General features: G+C 42.5%; 3 protein-coding genes across 3 annotated transcripts in view; 2 read left to right on the top strand and 1 right to left on the bottom strand.

The window, feature by feature from the left end:
* Positions 1-30: 30 nt before the first annotated feature.
* On the bottom strand, positions 31-6,187 carry mocs3 (molybdenum cofactor synthesis 3). The gene is made up of 13 exons (XM_026151625.1): positions 5,964-6,187; positions 4,741-4,873; positions 4,576-4,668; positions 4,133-4,253; positions 2,934-3,008; positions 2,640-2,757; positions 2,454-2,562; positions 2,308-2,370; positions 1,700-1,863; positions 1,474-1,521; positions 826-922; positions 615-722; positions 31-232 (listed from the first exon to the last, which is right to left on the bottom strand). The coding sequence occupies exons 1-13, from the start codon at positions 6,054-6,056 to the stop codon at positions 75-77; spliced, it is 1,380 nt and encodes a 459-aa protein (XP_026007410.1). The 5' UTR covers positions 6,057-6,187; the 3' UTR covers positions 31-74.
* Positions 6,188-8,602: 2,415 nt separating this feature from the next.
* On the top strand, positions 8,603-17,586 carry qpct (glutaminyl-peptide cyclotransferase). The gene is made up of 7 exons (XM_026152695.1): positions 8,603-8,780; positions 10,806-10,952; positions 11,275-11,556; positions 13,536-13,703; positions 14,297-14,396; positions 16,176-16,292; positions 16,385-17,586. Exons 1-7 carry the CDS (start codon positions 8,649-8,651, stop codon positions 16,564-16,566), a joined length of 1,128 nt encoding a protein of 375 aa, XP_026008480.1. The 5' UTR covers positions 8,603-8,648; the 3' UTR covers positions 16,567-17,586.
* A 1,781-nt stretch (positions 17,587-19,367) lies between these two features.
* cnksr3 (cnksr family member 3) overlaps positions 19,368-23,091 on the top strand; it is a 28,204-nt gene continuing 24,480 nt past the window's right edge. Inside the window, exon 1 of the mRNA XM_026151633.1 lies at positions 19,368-19,814. Within this exon, the coding sequence (XP_026007418.1) occupies positions 19,763-19,814 (52 nt within the window). The 5' untranslated portion in view covers positions 19,368-19,762. The remainder of the gene's footprint in view (positions 19,815-23,091) is intronic.

The raw sequence follows: 23,091 nt of genomic DNA, 5'->3' as shown, positions 1-23,091 counted from the left end.
TAAAAGAAAGCCAAGAACAACAGAGAAACAAACAGAAAGCAGCCTTTATTAACAGTAAAAACATAATAAATGCATTAATACTGCGGAAAAGTGCAGTCTATTCCCCTCGCCCAAGCCGTGAGGCCCCCACAGATGTCTTTTACGGTGACACGGTCCACTTCTGATCCACTCATCTTCTCCAGAATCTGCACGGCCTTCTGAGAATCGTTACCCTGCTTGCAGATCACGTAAACTGGAGAGAGAAGTCAAGAGAGACTGGTGGACTCATTACGTTTGATTGGTTGAAACACAACATCAGGTACAAGCAGGTGAATATTTAAAAATCGAGACAGAGTAAAGTCCAGGCTAAATTTATCTCACTGATTAAAGAACGTCACCAAAATAATGTTTTGAATGTTAATTTCTGTAAAGCGGGCCAGCTGCACAGGCTGACTGTACTTGTTTTGGAAAAGGCCTCACATAGCAACCCCATTACAGCCTGTTTCTAGCTGTCCAAAATAAGCCTCTGGCCCAGCAGTGTGAGACTACACAGTGGCCTCTGAATATGCACAAGTGACTGTACGTGCCCGTTCATTTCAAACAACACACCCTAAATGGTGTTTTTGCTGTGTTACCTGGCGGCTGGCAGTCACCTGCCATCTGGTGCTTCAGCTGGCTGATTCTCTCCCGGAGTAACTGGAGATGTTCCCTCTTCCTCTCCTCCAGACTTGAGAGTGGAATATCTGGCAGCAATGTAAGGCGAACAGCCACACAGACACGAGGCTCGCACGAAGAGAAAATACACGATTATGGTGCAGCCAGAACGATTTGTGTCTTAAAGGATACTGAGAGAGGAGGCTAAGTGGCATATATCCACCTCCACCAGAGGGCGTACATCCAACAGGAGATGGGGCTCTTCACTGTCCATTATCGATTTATAGTCCTGGAATCACATTAAAACAGCCCTTAATACACTTAAACTACCAGCTGCTACAATTACAGAGGTGCGGCTTCGCTTTTTGGGGAAAGGCGTGGATTTCTACGTAAGCAGGGAAACCAAAATTACTCATGTGCCTGGACTCGTAATTGTAGAGTAATATGAACGTTTTAACAGTTTTTCCTTAATTCACAGGAAGCAAAACTGTTTCTAACTGCAGCCTCTTGCACAATCTCAGCTGCACCCCAATCAATCATGATCCCCATCTCTGTGCTAAATGACTCAGTGGGTTTCAAAGCAGCAGTTCTGCAGAAACATAAACAGATGCAATCCACGCTCCTGCGCTCGGTGCCAAAGAGAACGTGTTATTCTTTCCCATAGAAAATTTACAGGCGCATTTTAAGTCATTTCCCATTTGGGGCTGGGTCAGCACCGAGATGCAATCAGTTTATGAATGCGCATGAAAACTGAGAAAATTGTGAGTAATCATATAATAAACAGCACTAAATACAGGGAGTCACGCAATGACCGAGCGCTCTGCACTATATAATCCCCACCTGCACTGTGATCCTCTGCTCTTTGGACAGCAGGTTTAGTTTGCGGCACTGAAAAGAGAATTTTCAGAGAATTAGGGATAATTATTTGCACTTTTAAAAATGTCACTTTAATATAAATCAAGTTGATTTAGGAAACACGTTTGAAACCTTCAAAAACCAGCATTCCTCCGTAAATGGGCGTGACTGCAGAAAATGAGGAACTCCGTGAGTTTCTCTTATGACCAACCTTGTCTGTGGCAGCAGATCCACAGAAAGCCTCATAGTCCACCAGCCGGGTCACGCTGGGGTTTTCTCCACATACAGCACAGCCGGCCTGCTTTGGCCGCAGCCTGATCGACCTGAACCTGGCATCTTGGGCGTCAAACATCACCAGCTGCTGGCCGCAGGAAGCTGGCACGCCCGGTCAAGGTTACTAACAAGGCTACTTACTTCTGAGAAGCACCGTGTCGCTCGATTCAGAGGTTCAGAGTCTGGCACGTCTCCCACTGGTACATTAAAAGCCATAGCAACATTCGGGGATTTTGCTGGGAATATGGTGCAACACTTTCCCGGCTGACGCATCACGGGAGGTGTTAGCATCAGTACAACAATGCAATACAGAAGGCAGGACGGGGTGCGTCTATTCTCTCCCGTGACTCTCAGTACCAGCACGAGAACATGACAATGGCAAATAAATAGTCAACTCAGAGAATGCAAACAAAAATCTCCCTTCCCCTCCTTATCATTCAGCAGCTCATTGTTAATCAATTCTGGTGACTAAGCAAAAAAGCTCAGATGCAAAGAAGCACAATAACTAAACTATATATAACAAGAAGGTGAAGAAAAAAAGGATACAGCCCTGTCCAGAGGCAATCTTGAGGACTTCCAAAGCTTGGAAGCAGCCCATTATCCCTGGAACTTCAATACAAGCGGGAAATATTATAAAGAACGATCATTTACACTGACTGTGGCCTCTGGGAAGGTGAGGGAACAAGACTCACCCACTCCTAACACTCCTCCATCAGAGCAGTTGGTCACCGTCTCTGGAGGTGGAGGCACTGGATACAGACATCTGTAGCAGGGGCCTCCACGGTAGTTATACACCGTCAACTGCAGACACACAAGAGATACCGCATACTGTACCCACTGCACCGATGAGGAAAACGGGGGTCTGCCTTCTACCTTACCTGCCCTTCCATCCGTAAGGCACTCGCCGACACGAGAGGTTTGCCGCTGAGCACGCAGGCGTCGTTCACCAGATAACGAGTGGGGACGTTGTCTGAGCAATCAGCCACAATGTCATATATGAGGTCAGTGAAGTCAAGGCGTCCTCGCGGTTTATCAGACACGCATTACTTACAGCTTCTTCTGAATTTCTCTTCATGTGCGCTGATAAGTAATCACAGAACGAGACTTGGCAGATAGCCGCTATGTGACATATTCATGATTTTACAAGTAGAGGTCTGTGCAATAGAGGATACTGTTGAATAAGCTGTAAAGCGTTTTCCGGCGAGAGCTGCAGGTGGTAGGGAATGCACTCCACAGTGGAATTTAACCTGCAGAGATAAATGCAGATTCAAGTAATTCCCTATAAAGTCTGTGTCCTGCATAAACAGCACATTTAATACAAACACCTTAACTGTCCTGCAGCAGCACGAGAGCCAAGAAAGCAAAAAAAACGCAACATGTGAGTCCCGACTGTGGCAGCAGACCTGTCGGAAACCTGCTCGTGCTTCCTTCCTTCTCCATCTTTGCCATCTCGACTTCCAACGCAGAGGAAAAACACTGACAAACATTACAGTCGCACGTCATTTGCATCGTGCATGCAAGAAACGATCATTAAAGAGCAATTATTAACAACAAGGCTCAATAAAACTGGGGAACAAGTGCAGCCCAGCATTAAATTGATGTTTCAGTTCTTTGCTAGTCAGCGAACTGACGCCCTCGTGTGGCCGTAGGTTAAAGACGTGTGCGCGAAACCACAGAAGGCCTACTGTGTGGCAAAAAGGCACAAAAACAGCTGTCTCTAAAATAACATGTTTACAAAATATTTGTAGACTGGGGTGAAATACAAAACCAAATATAACCTGTGGTGAGACTGGAAAGCGCCGGTGTGCATTATAACGCAGCCCAATGTTTGCACAAAGCATAAAATACACTAATTATCACAGTTACTGAACATCTACTAATAATATCCAAACAGTAAGGTCTCTGTTTCCAGTTCGGGGCGGGAGGGCATTTTTAGACAGATTAGTAACAGTATACTCAAAAAATCTTTCATACTTGAAGTCCTAGATGATTTTGGTATTCTCTACACATCTGCATACCACGAATTATACGCAGTGTACACAGAGAGCAATCTGGGAAGCCGTCGCCTATCGTGTCAGACTGAGCCTGCAGGGCTGACAGCAAATGTCAAAGTAAGATGTCGTTACTGTTGTTGAATGTAGGAACTAAATGAAGAATAAGAGTTTAAACTGTGCTGGGATGAAGGACGGTGGTTTTGTGGCCACTGCACTATGTTTTAGTCCTTCACGCTTACCTGCATGCAACCAAGGCTTCCTTAAAGTGACCAGGACTAAAAAGAGAAATACCCAGTCTCTGGTTTCTTGCATAGATATTAGCAGTTGTTCACATGCAGACACTTGATTGCAGCAATAAAACAGTACCAAGTCTGTACCTCTGAACTGCACTGGCAGCAGAGAGCGCCTTGGCCTGGCCCTGGTTCTCCTCCCCATGAAGCACCTGTCTGTGCAGGTTACTCAGCTCCACTTCATCGTAGTCTAGCAGGCCGAGGCGACCTGGGGAGGCAAGAAAGGCTTTAAAACTCATCAAACACTGATACCAATGAGTATACTCATAAGGTACAAACTTTTAAATTATGCATCCAAAGTTTGCCTGACACCCCACCTGAGAAAACAGGTAGTATAACTCTCTCTTATTTCAATTCACTAAATGTTAAATCTTAAATGTTATACCGTACGTTTTCTTGTCTCTTCAGCTTTAATCGTTTTACTCACCAAAAATTAACTTTTTATGGCTCAACATTATTTTAAGTAAACGCCACTTTTAATGAGCTGATTACTTTGGTGGTGATGTCCTCTAATCAACAAGCGTACCTACCAACACCTGCTGCTGCAAGATACTGCGCCAGGGGGCAGCCCAGTCCTCCACAGCCCACAATCAGCACGGATGTCTTGGACAGATTCAGCTGACCTGCAGATAATCAGTCCTCACTTGGTACAATGCTCTGAACATCAGACGAGTGTAATCTGCAGCCATCCGTACCTTGCACACCGAGCTCGGGCAGGAGGAGCTGTCGACTGTACCGCATGATGTCCTCGTTGGTGAGAGCCGCTTTGCCTGTGAGCGGAGTAAGGGGCGTCACTCTCTGATGTAGCTCCACCGATGCAGCTCGGCTCTGATGTCACACCAAATACATTTGCATAGTTTTTATTCACCAAAGTCTTCCACAGTTTCCCTCTAAAATCAATCCAGATGTGTTTTTTAAGGTTTTGAAGTATTTTGTGTTTTTCGATAAACTCTGATGTACAAATGTATCGCTGCACTCAGATTACAGCTGCACCATGTGACCACTCTCATTGAATTTTTACTTTGATTTTTCCTTATGTTAAAGAGCCAGTACTCAGACATGTTTTATGCATTTATATTAAATTACAGATCCTGGTTCACTTGAACATTTCACTCTTTTTCATGACAGCTTTCCAGCTATTCATGTTCAAAAGATTTCAGTCTATGAAAAAAGGTCAGAAAGTGAGTTGGATGAGTCTTTAAAAAAATCCAGGAAAGTATTTGATCCATGAAGCTGGAATGTCAAAGAAATCATGTCCAAACTTTGGATCATCTGGGCGAACAGAAAATGTTCTTAAAAAATGGATGATTTTGGATTGAATGATATTAACTCAAAACATGTGAAAACAGGAGGAAATATAAAGGTTTGACCAGCAAAGGTCAAAGATTAAATGTTAGAAAGAGATAATAATTAATAACAGGCAGGCTAAAGTAAAGCACAAATAGGTGACATATTTAGAAGATAAGATAAACGATCAATAAACATGGTTAGATGGAGAAAACAAATTGTAGGCTCACATAAATGAATATATTAGGGATTTTTTTTATTTAAAATAAGGTTTAAAAACGTCAGGTAATAATATAATAATTAGACGCCTACAATGGGGAATCTTATTTTATAAGAATTAATGCAAACTTTTCATCTTAAACTCTGAGATTGTAAGGATCAGGTGAATATGAACTCTTGTCTCAATGATGCATTTAATATTAATTATGCAGCTGGTTGCTGTGGCGACACCTTGTGATAGCCGGATAAACTCTGAGGTGTTGGAGTAACATAACGTCCTTCCCCGATATCGTCACTAAACTAAGCTCCCATTATGCTCACGTTATAACTGCACCGTTAATGCCACACAAGAAATCAGGCACATACACACACCGAAACACACCGATACACAGACGTGAATTCACTTTCGCACCTTTTCCAGTTGCGCCAGTTTGTTCTTCAGAGCTGCGATCTCCTCCTCTTTCTCCCGCAGCTGCGCCTTCAGGCCGCACACCTCCTGCGCCATGGTGCAAAGAAAAAAAACCCTACGGTTAGAAAAATGAAGCTCTAAAGCAGGAGACTCCTCTCAGACATGTTGACATGCCAAACACACGGTGCAGGCTTCCGGGTTGGTCACGTGGTAAAGACACCACGTGGTAGATGACGTCTGGAGCGCCGGTCAGAAAAAATATCAAAAAGTAGCTAAATAATAGAACATTTTAATTAGATTAAGAAATAATAATACTAATATAATATAAACAGGAAATTCGTCAAATATTTTTGTGTTTATTTGTTTTTGCCAGGGCGTATTCTTAAAAACATTATAGGTGAAAAATTATGCATTTATTTAATTAAAATAAATAGAAACCTATTGGGGAGGGGGGGGGGGAGCCTAAGGATCTGTTAAACCCTTGGAGATCCTTAAAAAAGACATCCACCTTGGTCCCTAATGGACATAAATGTCCATTCCCCAAAAAGTGCAATAAAAATCTTATGTATTAATATTTTTTTCCACTTTAAATTGGTCAGTCTTTTAAAACTACTTCTCCCTGAAATATTCATATAAAGTTTTAATTATATTTTCGTTGTTTTAACCCTTTAAATCCCAGTTGTATTACACGAACGCCCTGTTTTTTTTAGCCCAAAAAACAAAAAAACTAAATATTTTCCAAAAAAAACATTTGAAGTAATATTTGATTGTTATTATAATTAGGCCTTTAGATGGTCCAAAGATTGGCACCAAAATTCATTTTGACCTGCCATTATTTTTTTTGCAGGAGCACATTAAAAAAAAAAAATGCATCCACCTTTAAGCCTATGTCCATTCCCCAAAATGTGCAATAAAAATATTAAATATTAATTTTTTTTTCACTTTAAATTGGTCAGTCTTTTAAAACTACTTCTCCTTGAAATATTCATGTCAAGTTTTAATTACATTTCGCGGATTTTAACCCTTTATATCCCGGTTTCGTCACATGAGCGCACTGCTTTTTTTGCCCCAAAAAACATAAAACTTGAATATTTTCCAAAAAAACCATTTGAGGTAATATTCAATTGTTATTATAATTAGGCCTTTAGATGGACTAAAGATTGGCACCAACATTCATTTCGATCGCCTTTTTTTTTTTTTTTCAGGACCAGAAAATGGTCTCCAGGCGGCAAATGCTCCTCCTCTAGGCCGAAATAAGTGCATCTTGCCGGGGTAAGTCGCGACGATTACCGGGGCACGATCACCGGGGACCCCTTTTTCCAGCACACACGCCCGATACCACGTGACAACAAATACGTCATTTCCTGTTGACTAAAAAAAAAAAAGCACCCTCTCACAGTCCTAGGGGCCGAAAATGGTTTCGTCCGATCAGCGGGCGAAGCCGCTGCTGCACGCCGGAAATGAGGCTTCATTTCCCGCAGGTCTCTCTAAGCAGCCCGCTGTTTTCCAGCAGGGATCAAATGTGGAGCAAGGGCGCCACCCGGTGGACAAATAAAAAAATTACAACTCTAAGGCCTCTTCTACAAAACAAAAACGAAACCTAAGCCGTCACCCAGATGTTAACGGTAATAATTCTGCAGTGAAAAATAGCGTTTATAATGGAAGTCAATGGGGACATTTTTGTCCAAAGGGACTAAGGTGGATGCATTTCTGTAGCTTAGCCATTTTAGGCTAATTCAATGAATTTACACCACAATTATAAAATATAATTAAAAAGAAAATTCTTTGACAAATTTGGCTATATTCCACTCAACACAGTGAAAATGGTTTAAAATTAAAAATGCAAAAGACAATAAATGTCCCTAAGGACCTCTGAGGGTTTTAATGCAGTGAGTGCCAATTTACCGTCATGGTTTGGGTTCACGTGTCCTCTCGAAAGCGAAGGAAAAATAAAATGTAAAGTTGCTATGAGAGCTCACTATGCTAATCCTACACACCCCTGTACCAGTGTGCGGTGACAAGTGGCTGATAACTCATTTCCTATATGTCCCTGAACATACCGGGTTTTCACTGGGGTGCTATTGGGGGGGGGGGGGGGGGGGGGTTATAGAGGGGCTCATAGGAACCCAGGAAATCCTATCTACAAGAGAGAAAACCCAAACACAAGCACGTGAGTTTAACGATTTTAATGCGCACAGAGCTCGTGACTCCATAAACACAGATCAGGAGTTGCACTGGAACAATGCAGCTGCATCTCTAAATGGCAATGCTTTCATAATCCCATCAAAAAACAGAGAGCAACAAAATAATGCATTAAAAAAGATGAAAACTAAAACATCATTTAAGCATCATAAATATACTTCATTGTTATGTGTTTACAATAAATTGTGTGCATAAAACAATAAGGAGGGTGCACCAGAGTAAAGCTCCCGTTCACGTGGCTGGGCTTTACGTTGTGACCTGCAGCTTATGAACATACAGAATGTGCGGTTTGCTGCTCAAAATGAGCACCTATCAAATGACTCTGGGGTCACTGTGTCAGGCACCCATGCGGTTCCTGGGAGTGGAAAAAAACACACACACACACACACACACACACACACACACACACACACACGGTGACGCGCTGCGGTTTAGAGTCCTCCCTCCTGCTCTTCACATGATCTGAAAGCTTTCACACAGACAGGAATGTGCAAAGGAGCGACTACATCAGTGGCTGATCGAAGCCACGCTGCCTCCACAATGTCTTTATTTCACACTGTGGCTGTCTGCGTGACCCTCATCCACTACACCAACGGAATCCCATGGACAGAAGAAAAGGTAAATATATTCAAAGGATCTGCTCGCGTTCTGGGCCTGAATGCACCGTGGTACTGCTTCACAGTCATGTGTTTAAACGCTGAGAGAAATCTGCTCCAAATATGAATCCATTAAAATAAGAACTTAACACGTGCTGTGTTTACTCTGACCATCAGTAACCTGCTTTCAACACGAGCATGACTGCTTACTGTCATTATTTCCTGTCTTTGTGATGCTTTTATCATTTAAAAGCATCTGTGCTGAATGATTTGATCGTTTTGGGACTAATAATTAACCATGTAGAAAAAAATAATAGTAATTTTAGCATGTTAATGTCTTTATATTGTGATTATATTGTTTGTGGTTACCTGCACCGTTACTGCTGTTACATTACTCCATAAGAGAAAAAGAGAGGCTCTCAAGTAATCGGATACATCTTTATAATTAAGTGAAATATGTGTTCATGACGTTAGAACAATCCCCTGCGCTTTTAACACTGTTGTGTAATTCTCCTGAGGTACACCAGGGTATCCCTGGACATAAATCTTCTTCATCTATATTCTTCTTCTCCTCTCCCCTGTGCTTGGTTGCTATGGCAGCACAGCCATCATCATTGATCCTCCAATTGTGGGTCTTGGTATTTATAGACCTTAAGTGGACCCCCTTTTAACCCTCTATGAGCTCAGTGAGCCCCAGCTCTTTGAAGGGCTGTATTCAGTCTGTGTGACCACATAATTATAGTTTTCCCTCTGCAAACACAGGCCTGCTGTATGAGTCAGCCACTATGGGCTTAAGACGTACTGGGAGCAGGTTTTGTAAGTGAATATTTGTGCCTCCGCTGAAATAAACAGACCTGGGGAACGTATCTTCTGTTGTTGTCTGCAAAGAAGAGCAAATGTTGTTGTTGGTTCTGCAGATGTAGCAGTGCCGAAGCAAAGAGTCAGTTAATCTGTCAGTTTGTTGCTTCGGCCATTTATTCCAACTCCAACAAACATAACATAAATATAAATGACTAATTCATTAAGTGAATAATGACCACATCAACTGATAATAACCTTAATATTATTCCTTTAAGCTCTGAATCTATATAAATATTTTATAACCTTGGAGTGCTGCTCGTTTCCACCACATTCCCAATTAAGTACTAGCTGAGGGCCTAATAGAAAAAATGGAGCCGCACACAGACGCGGGCTTTGATTGGTCTCTGATATTTACTCTCAGCTGTTTCCCCCCGATTCCCTGTTTGTTACCAGGACAACAGTGTTTCTCAGCAGGTGAACTTTGTGACCAAATGAAACAGGACTGATTGGAAGATCAATGCGGTTTTTTAGGCCACGACTGTGAATCAGCAGTCATTGAACTGACTCTTATAGTTTGCACAAAACAGCAAACTGGCATTTTACTAAAGAAGAGTAATTCCATGTTAACAACTATGCTTGTCTTTGCCTCCTGTCTATTCATTAGATGCTTGCTTTTTTAAAGGAGCCACTCTGTAAACTTGTGTCTCTTCTCAAAGCTCTAATTAGCTCTTGTGTCCCGACAGGCTTTTTTCACAGCTTATTAAGGACACTGTCTTTTATTTAACAGCTTTACCATATGATCAAGTTACTCATAGCTCATATTTATTTTTTCTGTTAAAAAAGCTACATTTATTCTTTCCTCCCCCAAAGTTCCTGCATATATGAAACATCCAAATTCCCCATGTTTGTAATCTTAGCGCTGTTTCCTGTAACATGACAGGATGAACGTATCATTATGACACAACAGCAGTCTATGCGTCACCCGCACAGTTACTTAACTTGAATCCATCACAGGCTTCTCTGCTACTATTAAACAGCTGCTGAGGAAAAAAGTGGACCATTGCACACGCTGTGTGAAAACAGATGTTTATGAATTGCTTGTTGTGTTCTATGCTCTGCAGTGATGAACAAAAACAAGCCGTAGGACTGCTGAGCAATACTTTTTTGTTGTTTTTCTGACAACCACTTATTTTAAGTATCAGTTGAATCCATTCATTTTATCTCTTGCTTCTTTGGTCCTGTCCAGTTGTACCACACAGCTGTCACGCTAACACAGGATGAGATGCGTGCTGCCCTGTCGCACACTGATGTAGAGCAAATGTGGCAGAGGGACCTGAGACCACTGCTCGTTACCAGGTATCCAGGGTCTGCTGGCAGCCAGGCTGTGCAGGACGTAAGTTGATCTGATACCAGATCTGTGTCTTTAACTAGAGGAACAGTCATCTTTACTATCATCATGTGTGCACACGTCTGGATGGCAGGAAAAATGTAAAAATAATGTTATATTTCCTCCAAAAAAACACAATGTTTTACACCTGGGAGGACACTTTCCACATTTGTAGTAAATGCAATTCCACTGGTAATAATAAAATGCTGTTTAATTCTGCAAAACAGGAATCAGGTCAGTATATTCAGTGGTTTAGCTAAGTAGTAAGGAGATGATAAGATGAAGGAGAGGCTAAATTACATAAAAACCTTTGCGTGTGTGTCCGCAGCACATCAAAACAACCCTCGGTTCGCTCGGAGCACAGTGGGACGTTACAGAGGACAAGTTTGTGTCACAAACACCATATGGACCTCTGCCCTTCACCAGCCTAATTGCCACCCTGAACCCATCAGCCAAACGCCGCCTGGTCCTAGCCTGTCACTACGACTCCAAGTACTACCCACCACAATGGCACGGAAGAGAGTTCCAAGGAGCCACGGATTCTGCCGTTCCCTGTGCCATGATGTTGGAGCTGGCAAGAGCCCTGGATCTGGATCTGAAAGCTCACAAGGTATAATTCTAAGTCATGATTTACAGCTGCAGGGCACAGTAAGCTAAAATGGTACATTATACATTATTAGTAACAGGCGTTTCATTGAAACCCAAGCCTTTTGGTGCTAGTCTGTAATGTGTTTGGTGTTTTAGAGGTTGTGATCAGCACTGACTTGACTGTGGTCATGAATCACGATGAACAACACAACATCACACAACAACAACACAAATGAAAGCTGAAAGGAAACCTGGCCAGAGGTAACAAAACACCAAGAGCATTCAATTTTCCTACCTGCAGCACTTTGATATAATATATTTTTATCTTAAACACCCAGGCTCTGTAGTTATTAGGAAAAGATTTCACACCACTGTGAAAAACAATTTAAACTACGTCCTCATATAGGAATTAAGAGACAAGTGCTCAGGCGCTGCTAATCAGTCACACTTGATTGGCTGATCATCATCAGCGTGAGCGACTCAGGTGTGCATTAACACAATGCCAGGAATGAATGACATCAGCGATGAGCTTTGAGAAGCAACTGTTGCTGCTCATCAATCTGGGAAGGGTTACAAGGTCATTTCCAAACAGTTGGAAGTCCATCATTCTCCAGAGAGAAACATCAGTGACAAGCGGAAAACATTCAAAACAGCTGCCGGTCCTCCCAGCAGGGAGCATCCCACCGAATTCAAACCGAGGTCAGACCGTGTAATGGCCAGAGAGACCCCAGAGCTTTATCTCAGACTCTACAGGCCTCAGTTATCATGTAAAATGTTAAGGTTCAACCAAAACTAGGGCATACATCAGGACAATGATCCCAAGAACAGCAGCAGATCTATAACAGAACGGCTGAAAACAATCAAGGTTGTGCAACGGCAGAGTCAAAGTCCAGAACTCAGCCTGACTGAAATGCTCCGGTGGGACCATCGGTGAGTTGTGCATAAATGTCCACAGACTTCATGTTATTGCCGCCACAGGTGGTGCTATAACCTGTTTCACAGGACTTGACGTAGCTGCCCATCATTGTGTGGTAATACAGCTCCCACCAGTACACCAGTGCATTTTAAACACCAGTTAGGATCTCTTGCAAAAAGGAAAATACGAGAGTTTGGCTCTATGTTTTACACTATGTTTTACACTTATTAAGATCAATTCACTGCTCGTATTGATCCTTACATGATGGAAATATAAGAATTTGCCCAGTGCCGTCTGCTAAGAGCTTTCACAGAGTCAGGGAATAAGAGGATGCAGACGTTTTTCACAGCAGAGATATGACACGTTGAGTTAACCAGCATTGATGAAGGCTGTAATCCATTTAGGTGAGACCAGAGCTATTGGTACTGCTCCAGCACTGCTGGCTTTCTATGCCTGATGTCAAAAAGGCATTTAAATGTTGCTCAAATGTAGCCTACACATTTCAAACACTAAATATTTTTTATATTCATTTGTGAACCTGCAGGCGTCCACACTACAACTCAAGATCGGGATAAGAGCAACATTTCAAGTTACATTCTGGATGTTTTAAATTAATTAGTACATACACGTTTTAATTGTTCTGCTCAGTATTAATGCATTAGAAAAGAAAAAAAACATTAGCATTCATGCAGCTAGCTCCTCTGCCCTTTTCCTGTTCCACAGCTGAGCTCAGCCTCCTGTCTGCTGGGCGGACAGTGACATCGTCTGTGACAGAGAGATCAGCCAGGGGACGTGTTTTCCACACTCAACTGTCTGTCACAGAGGTCACGGTGGAAATAGGAAGCACACTGAATTCAAATGCATTCTGTGGACGAGAGGACACATAATCAATATGAGAGCTGATAAATCGTGTGTTTAAAAAATCTGTTCTAGAAAAGAGCAATGAAGCAAAAGAATAAAATGAATATTTCCCTTGAAAAACATTTTTCTTAGTTTTCTGTCAAGTACTATGAAACAACACTAGATGGCAGCAAAACTCTTGGATAAAAAGTAATTCTACTGGTTTTTGTTTTTACTCTGTTTAGAGCTTAAATTCCAACCTGACCCTGCAGTTACTCTTCTTTGATGGGGAGGAGGCTCTTTTTCAGTGGACCGCCACAGACTCCCTGTATGGCTCTCGCCACCTTGCCCAGAAGATGGAGGCCACCGCGCATCCTCCAGGAGCCGCAGACACCAACCAACTGCACGGCATTGTAAACATCACTTCTCCTAATTCTTCTCTGTCCAAATCACGGAGGATTAGGATAATCACTTAAGCACACTCAAGATCATCCTTTTGTTAGCCAACATCAATTTCAGTACAATCTGCTTAGCCCTGATCTCCTCTTACACACTCGAACAACTGAAGTGCATTTCTTAAATAGTTTTGTATTTGAAAGAATTACACAGCCACTTATTTCATCACCAGGGAGGCTCGGAGGGCTTTATATGGAGCAGAAGTTATTACACGCTCTATAAAAGTATGATGTCACTGTACCCGGTATATATGTCCGTATCCACGCTATAAAGAGATAACTGTTATCCAAAAACTGGGGAGATAAAGTTTCCCAACATTGCTGGTGTGTGAGCGTGTGTGTGCATGCGTGTAGACAGACAGAAAGACAGATTGGTGTGTTTTATGTGCAGCACCGTGGAGCACGTGATGTAATCACCTCAAAGCAGCACCGCTGAGGTGTGATTATTATGGGAATGAGCTGCTTAACGGGGAATTACCGCCGGGGTGTGTAGACAGAGTTTCTCATGAGAGATGGGCATCATTCATCCCGTCCTGTCTCTGCTCCTCCAGGATCTGTTTGTGTTGTTGGATTTGATCGGCGCTCCCAGTCCTCGCTTTGGCAACCAGTTTCCAAGCACAACAGCCTGGCTCTCCAGACTTCAGCACATCGGTGAATAATCATTCACTAATGCTTTATGTATAATATGCTGTCTTTGGTGCAGCGAGGTTGAGTGATCACCAAACATTAGCAGCTACATGAGTCTTGTTAGTCATCACCATATAGAAGCTATTCACCTTTGTAACACATTATCCTTTAATTGCAACATTTCAATGAGATTATGAATAAATTAATGTGATAACAGTCATGGGTTTGTGGCTTAAAGGGTTGTTAATGGAAACTAGTTAACCTGCATGGATCCTGTTACGGTCCTGGGCCTGGTGACCCAGTGTTTAGATTTAGAGCTTTCCGGGGTTTAGTCTTTTGTGTTTCTAGCTTCCAAAGTTCTTTGTGATTACAAGTTCGTAGGTTTTGTTTCTTTGCCTTCCACGTCTATAGTTTAGGTTTTGTTCTGTCTCCATGTTTACTCATCTGTCTTCCCTGTCAGCTGTGTCTCCTTAAGTCGTGTCTGTGTGTGTTATATGCTCAGTTTCTAGTCTCTAGTTTTCCGTCGCTATGCCTGCCCTGTGTTCCACGTTTAGTTACTCTTGTCTCCATGTTTCATGTCTGATTCCCCTTGTCAGTCATGTCTCCTTGTCACAGTGAAGATCTCATGTTTCCTGTTTTATTTTGATAGTTTCTTGTTCTGTGTTCAGTGTATTCAGTTTTGCTTCCTCCCCGTTCGTTGTGTCTGACTAGTCCCAGCCGTGTTTCCCTCCTGTTTCCCTCATTACTCCCGTGTGTATTTAAGCCCTGTGTTTTCTTCTGTCTTTGTCATGTCATAAATCCTTTTTTCTGCGTGTTGCCGCTGTGCTCCTAGTAAATTCCTAGTTCTCTGGTTTCCAGTTCCTTGTTTTTGGGATGGTTTCTGTAAATGTGTAGAATTATTTCCAGCAATAAAGCTGCCGTTTTCAGTTAACTTCCCGTGTTGTAAATCCTGTGTTTGGGTCCTACATCCTGCCACCACGCAGCCGTACCTTGACAGATACAGCCATGTTGATTGGTGCAGGGAGAGAGGAGTTAGAGACAAAGTTAGAGAGACAAGGCTGAGATGGTTTGGGCATGTGCAGAGGAGAGATAAAAGACAAAGGTTGCTAAATATGGAGCAGGAGGAAAAGAGGAAGACCTGAGAGGAGGTATCGAAGGAGGAGATGCAGAGGGTTGGTGTGATAGGTTGGTGTGATAAGCATATAGTTAGGGCTGGACCAGGTGACCCTGAATCCTCCCTTAGTTATGCTGCAATAGACATAGGCTGCCGGGGGATTCCTATGATGCATTGAGTTTTTCCTTTCCAGTCACCTTTCTCACTCACTATGTATTAACAGACCTCTCTGCATTGAATCATATCTGTTATTAACCTCTGTCTCTCTTCCACAGCATGTCTTTTATCCTGTCTTCCTTCTCTCACCCCAACCGGTCGCAGCAGATGGCCGCCCCTCCCTGAGCCTGGTTCTGCCGGAGGTTTCTTCCTGTTAAAAGGGAGTTTTTCCTTCCCACTGTTGCCAAAGTGCTTGCTCATAGGGGGTCATATGATTGTTGGGTTTTTCTCTGTATCTATGAAGCGCCTTGAGGCGACTTATGTTGTGATTTGGCGCTATATAAATAAAATTGAATTGAATTGAATTGAATTGAGGAGGAAACAGAGGCAGATGAGTAGCTGAAAGAAGAAAATACAGCAAATTGTTTGTTTATTTATTTATTTATTTATTTTTACTATTAATAATTAACATGTGAGGTGTTTTCACTAACCTTTGAACTTTTTATTTTCTGCTCTGCCTTTTCTAAACTTAGAAAAGCGTCTTCACTCCATGAGCCAGCTGGTGGACCATCCTAACAGCGTGCAGTATTTCTGGCCAAATCACCACGTGGGCCATGTGCTGGATGACCATATACCTTTCCTAAACAGAGGTATGACCCTCAAGCAACACAACAACTAAATCAGCAGTTGCCCTTACTGTGTTGTTCTCTTTGGTGATCCTCATAATGTGCCTCTCTGCCAGGTGTTCGGGTCCTTCACCTTATCCCCTCCCCCTTTCCGTCTGTGTGGCACACGTTTGATGACAACGAGCAAAACCTGGACCGTTCCACTATTGAGAACCTCAATAAGATCCTGCAGGTTTTTGTTTTGGAGTACCTCAGCGCCAGACCCACCGTTCCTTCAAATCCACAGAATGCCCCCTAAAGCTCCCTGTAAACCCTTCATCCTTTGATGTCTCACTGTAGTAAAGATCCTCAGCTGCCACTTTAAAGACACAGAGCATTCACTGCATTAACCTCTATTTATATACTGAGACGCATATGTACTGCTTAACTTAATGACTGAGATAAAAGGGTTAAATTGTGTGCATCAGACGAGTGCTTGTTGTAGAGAACATTTTCCATAGATGATCTTTAGAAATATTGATCTAACCTGCATTTTTATTTTGAAAGTCTGAAAGTTGTATGCGTGTAAAATGAAAGATGAGGCTCATCAGAGAGACTAAGGCTTCATAGCTTCTTCATTTCAAGCCCCCAGCAACAATCCGAGCACAAAGGACCATCAGTGTGTTTCTGCAACACTGCTCTCTTTGTATCAGTCAAAGGCCTTCCTTATACCGCGAGGATTCATCTCAGCGCCAACACTAACATCGAGGATCTTTACCACGCCTCAAAAAGTCGAAATAAGAGCAGCGCTGTGTTAAAAACAGTTTTCATTTTACACACTTTCTCAGTAACAATGAAGTAAATGAAGCCGCTAAGATCTAAATTGGAGATAATTTCATTATGGATTGCTTTTGGAATGCCCTCAAACACTTGCTTATAGTCATTTGATGACATTCAGAATCCCCAGTCGGGCATGCTGTGTGAGAAATATAGTCAGACCACCCACACAGCTGCTACCAAACATATTGAGTATATGGCGACACACATGCCACACTGTGCGAAATTTCCCCTCCTATATTAAACCTGTTCGGTGTTTAGAGAACAAACCTGTCAGTAGCAGGAAGTGTGGTTAATTTGTACTAAAACAACATCTTTAGCCTTTTATATCCTCTCATCTTAGGTGAAGTGGATGACTTCCTGTGCTGGTGTTTCATGTGCCTGTCTTTGTTTATATGACGTTATTAGCTTGGTTTTAATGTAAATGCCAGAATAATATACTCTGCCAAAACTGGACTTCCTGTATTTGGAGACTGAAATAAATGTTGATTCAGAAAACAAAGGAGAGAGTTGGTTTTTTGCAGGATTTTTAATCATTTGACAACTTTGTGTTTAAGCAGATCCAGACTACTGTACGTACTGCAGCTCCTCCTCTAAAGCATTTCTGTATTTCTGACCTGCAACAAAGAAAATTTGACTCTCCTTCCAGTCCAACATCTTTTCAAATCACTTTTTTGATTCCTCGGCTTCACCAGTCTTTCCCCTAATCCTATCAAGAGGCCATTCCCCAAATTCCACACCATCTAAATCCTCTTCAGTCCGGACCACTCGCATGTAACCACTCGAGGAGGTTTTTGTTTGCTGGAGGCAGAAATATTTATGATGCAGAGGTGATGAAGAGGTTTAGTTATATGTGAACCAAAGAGAGGGGTTGGATTCAAACTATATTTTGGAAAGCAGCACGTCTGAACAAAGAACAGAAGACCAGGCAAATCGAGAGTTGTATAACAGTGTATTGTGGCATCCAGTTTATGTGTGACAGCAAATTGATGAATGCCCCAGTTTAATAACAGCAGAGCTTTAATCTGAGCTGATTAGAGAGCAGAGTGTGCAGCTGCACAATAGTGGATTGATGGGTAGGGCCCGAACTCTTTCTAGGTGTGTTTGAAACGGTTAGAAAACAAAGAAGCGAGCAGTGCTGTTTTCTTTGTAAGGTCGCTCGCTGGAGTTTGACTGAGAGGTTTTATAAATTTCTAAAAAAAAAAATCACAAAAGGGTTACACAACTTCACAACAAAGAAGCAACACTGTACTGCAGCCACCACGATGCTGCACCTTTTTTCCCACGAAAGGTCAAATTTTATATATCCCCTGGCTCATACTTTTAAACATACACATTCCCCATAACGTGACCTTTACGCTTTCTGTGCTGTTGTGCAGTGTCCACCTGTTGCAGCACTGTAAACCCACTGAACCAGCTGCTTTGTCCAATCCCAGTCTGCATCATGTTACCTATTATATGTCCCAGTTCTGTCATGCAAGAAAAAAAATCACAAATAAAGATTTTTAAAGGAAGACCTTCAGCATAGTCCTGATAATATTTTTCTGCATTTAAATTCCCCTTTTAAAAAGTCATTTTCTGCTCTTAAAATAATTTTTGAGAGAAAAAGAACAATATCGCAAGTAACTGATTCCCTCATCAGACCCAACGTAGCCTGCACTTCATTTTCTCTGCACTGCACAAGTGTGTCCATTCTAAATGAGCTAATGGGGGATATTAATTTATATTATTGCGTGTGCATAAAGAGATGCGTGCAGAGTGTACGCTGCAAAGAAGCAAGACACCAGCAGAGAGCAGTGCCGAGTCATGTTCAGGTTCCAGGAAAGCACAAGCAAAGCTCTGCTGCTCCTGTTTGTCTCACGATGTTGTATTTTGACGACTGCTCATTCAAATATAAGAGAACAAATTCAGCTAGTGTCACATTAGGTCAATAGCTTAATCATATCTATGAGGCCTTTCAAGTGCTCAACACAAACGGAGGAAAATGTTCTATTTTAATTATGATTGTTCACATTGTTCTGTATTTTCCTTTTTCTCCCGGTCAGCACTGTTTCACGCCTCCACTTTCAAATGAGGGCGGCGAACACACGGAAACTACCTACATCATACGGTGCGTTCAGGTACTCTCCGTAAATTCATATCACCACTCGGGCGTTCTGGTGGTTTTTGGTTAGAAAATTGTAAAATTGGTTTATTACAAGAAAGAAAGAAAGAAAGAAAGAAAGAAAGAAAGAAAGAAAGAAAGAAAGAAAGAAAGAAAAACATGATGCAATGGTAACGAAATTCATATCTCGGTATTAGTTTTTGATACGTAAGCACTATTATGAAGGCATCTGCACTATGTGAAAATATAAACTGTGATATTTGTTAAGTGTATCAGTGTTTTATTAATCACCGGGGCTCACTGGGCATTTAAGGAATAATTGTGATTTTTCCGAGTATTCCCGGCAGTACGTGAATGCAGCATCAATCCCAACCCGAGCGGTGAGGACCTGAGGGGGATTTCAGTCCAGCCTCCCGGTCGAGTGTGCGCACAGTTGTTCATTTGGTGAACACAAACAGACGCTGAGAGCGAAGCTGGAGCGAAGAATGTGACAGAAAACAGTTCTCCGAGTTCTTCATCAGCGCCGCCACATTTCGGCTCATTTCTCTTTCTCTGATTTTATTCTGAGCACACCATGGAGCCAATAACCAAGTGGACGCCAAAGCAAGTTGTCGACTGGATGAGAGGTAAGTGAGGCACTTTGAAAAGATTAGATTTTAGTCTGGAAAAAAAAATCTCATTGACTTCATTAAAAGAGAAGCTGTTCAAAGGCTTCTGTGCCCCAGCGCAGAGTCGCTCCTCGGTTATCTGCTCTTAGTTTCGTAGAAACTGCGTGACAGCATACCTTCACTGAGGCGCATAACAATGGGACTACATTTCTTTGACTCTCACTTACACAAGAAGGACAAAGAAATGACACTTGGCTGTGTAAGCAGTCCCCTGACATGCCAGTCGTACTACTGATAACACTTGATAATGAGATTTATTTTGTCACTGTGCTAACAAAGGAAATGTATTTGATTGGCTCTTAAATACACTGACTGTCCTAAGTTTGGTGTCACAAATCCCGAAGTCAGAAACAAACAGTATCCAAGTGTCTCTCATTATATTTGCTGCTGCTTTTTTATTTGTTTAAAGAAAGTGATATTGATGTGTAACAGTCACTGTACTCTGGACTTTTGGAGCTTTAAAATCTCTAAAGAAAGTCCGAATAATTTGTCTGTAAGTTTGCACTGATCTTTTTTTCTCCATTAAAAAATAAATTCTATTTCTAATTTTCTGAGAGGAATGAGAGGTATGCTAGTGGCATAAATATTCTCTGAACCAGACTTTAGTCACAGCATAGGTATGCATGGCGTGCGGCGCAAGAAGCTACGTAGTGGATGGAGTAGTTGCAGAGATGCCAAACTCAGAAACTGAAGTTTGTGGTCATCAGTCAGGAAAAAGAAGCGCAGGCTCTTCGTGATGGGATCAAAGCGTCTGTCTTTGTTCTGAAGGACATTTGGAAACTTTTTTCATATACTGATTTGTAAGTTTAAGCTAACTTCTGTATTTTTATGGAAGTGTAACAGTTAGTAGGCGGTGGTGTATTAACTGCTGAATGAGGCGTGCCTGCTAGTGCGCATCGATAGTTGGGGGTTAAAGGGGATTGTCAGGGGTTAGTTTCCATGTGTGCTGTGAAAAGAGCCTGACCGGGCATTTGTGGATGGAGGATTAGTTGTGTATATGGGCCCCACTACTGTCAGTGACCTGAAAATCTGACTCAGCAGTTGTCTCTGTAGGTCCCAGCTACTGGATTTGCAGACTCCTGCAAACACATCAGAAGGGAAGAACTGAGTGAAATGCACTGACGCGCTCAGGGAAGTGCTCCCTGCTGAAGCTGGTGCATGAAAAACGGTTGATGAAGTTTTGTTTTTATACTTGAGAGGCTTCCAGGGTCACTGCTCTGGCTTTGCTGAATCACATTTGCACAGAGGTGCTGTCGTCGGTGTAGACAACAATAACTTTGCAAGCAGGTGGATCTGCATTTAAGCAGTCAGAGCTGCAAAAAAAATGAAGCGTTGTGATATTGCACTTCTTCCTTTGGTCATTTAAACCTCTCCCTGGGTTGGCTGTGCTCATGCGCCAACATTTTCTTTGTTAAAGAAAAGCAAAGAGCCTTTTTAAAGGAGGGCCAAAAGCCACCACCAGTTTTCACAGAGAAGAAAAGGCCTCTTTCGGTCCTCAGTGACCGCTGCACCGTCCACAGCCATAACACAGCACGTAACCACTCGTGTTGTTTGACTGAAGGAAACCTTGTGTAATCTTTTCATACCAAAGCCAAACGGCGTCAAACTGAAGGAAAGCGCACAGCCGGAGCGGGGTCACGGCCGCTTGTTGACCATTCGCACCAACACCGAACACGGCTGTTTGCAGAGTTGCTGTGCGTGTGACAGAAGCCAAATGAAAGTCTCAGGAAGCACTCTGTGCAGACCTTTACTCCCGTTTGCCTCGGGCTGTTTCCCCGAGCTGGACAGGGGCTGCTCTTGTGTATTGAAGCTGTTGTTAAACACCTCCATTGTTGCAGCGGATCAAGTGGTCGCTGGTGGATGTTTATTGTCACTCTTGATCCCTTTCAATTCAAACATTGTTGTTGTTGTTTTCTATGTGTGGGGACTGGAAATGTCCTGAAGCACATTTGCTTCACCACAAGATCTCCCAGCTGGACCTGCAGTGCTCTGTGACTGGTATGCCATATGTCATGTGTGGGATTACGTCCTCCGGGGAACTGACCGCACTTTCCTGAGAACACACCATGTTTTCAGTAAATGCATTTTTAGCTCATTGTGATGATTTTGAAATTAAGGCTTAGACATGCTGCTAGTCATTTTCCAAATATAGTCTTGAATACACAACAGCAGTGTTTTAATGGTGAGGGTGGCATTCAATATATACAAACACCTGAATAGGATGTAATTCAGATTTTTCTTTTCCACCTTGCAGCTGCTGGGAGGAATCAGTGTATCTGTAAATACAGTCTTACTGTGTGGCTTTTTGCTTTTTTGCTTTTGCAATACAGCCGAAATGTCCTGCAGTGTTTTCCATAGATGTATCCTGGCTTATCAAATTTCAAAGCTCTGTGTCTGTAAAGCAGGTTGGACATGTAAACTTCAGTGATGGACTTATTTTACCAAGCTTTGCTCATCTACTCAATAGTAGGTAGAAGAGTAGCAGCAAGTGTGTGTTGATCCAATTTTTTTCCACTTCCAATCCGATCCAGAACCCAAAAATCTGATAACCAGGTTACATTAGTAAGATGTAAATCCTCACTGTGTGGAACAGACCGAGACCAATTCTTTTATGCCTCAGCTCAGCTTCCTTAGCTTCATTCACCTAAATTTCATTACCGGTAGTCTCATTTCAGCTCAGCGTGAGCGTCATTAGGTTGCTGTTAATTGCGTTCACGCTGGTTTGTCCTTTACATCCTCTCAGTCTGAGTGCGCATCCTTTACCTGCTCCTCACACACACTTATCGAGTGTGGATTGGAGCAGACAGGAGACCGCTGAAGTGAAATCAAGTCCAGCAAGAGCTTCCAAAGAAGTGGCGAAGCGAACACAAACCAAGCGAGACCAAGACAGTGAAAGCATCGTCGCTGTGGGAGCTTTTCAGGTGCGTCCGTTCACTTCGACCACAGTGGGTGTAGCTGCAGTGAAACACCACCAACTTAATACTTGGATATCTTATCCAAATATCAGATCAACACGTCCTTAATGACAAGCATGTGCAAGCACTGTTCTGTCTCCCACCAAAGGGCTGAGATGTCGGTTATCTTGTCAGAAAGGTGACAAACGTGCTCAATGTGCTTTTGTCTTTCACCAAATTCGAACCTGGGAAAAATAAAAGGATTGTTGAGTAGCTTCACTGACGGGTGCCTTCAGCAACCTTATCTCTGGAGAGGATAGGAAGGTGAGGGCAATGATGGC

The sequence above is a fragment of the Astatotilapia calliptera genome, chromosome 19, assembly GCF_900246225.1.
Source record: "Astatotilapia calliptera chromosome 19, fAstCal1.2, whole genome shotgun sequence".
NCBI lineage: Eukaryota > Metazoa > Chordata > Actinopteri > Cichliformes > Cichlidae > Astatotilapia > Astatotilapia calliptera.
This window is presented reverse-complemented; position numbering and strand designations above follow the sequence as displayed.

Excerpts from the sequence above, each read along its gene's own strand:
- mocs3 (XM_026151625.1), bottom strand. The coding sequence starts at position 6,056 with ATGGCGCAGGAGGTGTGCGGCCTGAAGGCGCAGCTGCGGGAGAAAGAG. Across the intron at positions 2,563-2,639 it reads CCTTACGGATGGAAGGGCAG|TTGACGGTGTATAACTACCG; the intron begins GTAAGGTAGAAG and ends GTGTGTCTGCAG. Across the intron at positions 233-614 it reads AGGTGACTGCCAGCCGCCAG|TTTACGTGATCTGCAAGCAG; the intron begins GTAACACAGCAA and ends TTCTCTCTCCAG.
- qpct (XM_026152695.1), top strand. The coding sequence starts at position 8,649 with ATGTGCAAAGGAGCGACTACATCAGTGGCTGATCGAAGCCACGCTGCC. Across the intron at positions 11,557-13,535 it reads TGGATCTGAAAGCTCACAAG|AGCTTAAATTCCAACCTGAC; the intron begins GTATAATTCTAA and ends TACTCTGTTTAG. Across the intron at positions 13,704-14,296 it reads CCAACCAACTGCACGGCATT|GATCTGTTTGTGTTGTTGGA; the intron begins GTAAACATCACT and ends CTGCTCCTCCAG.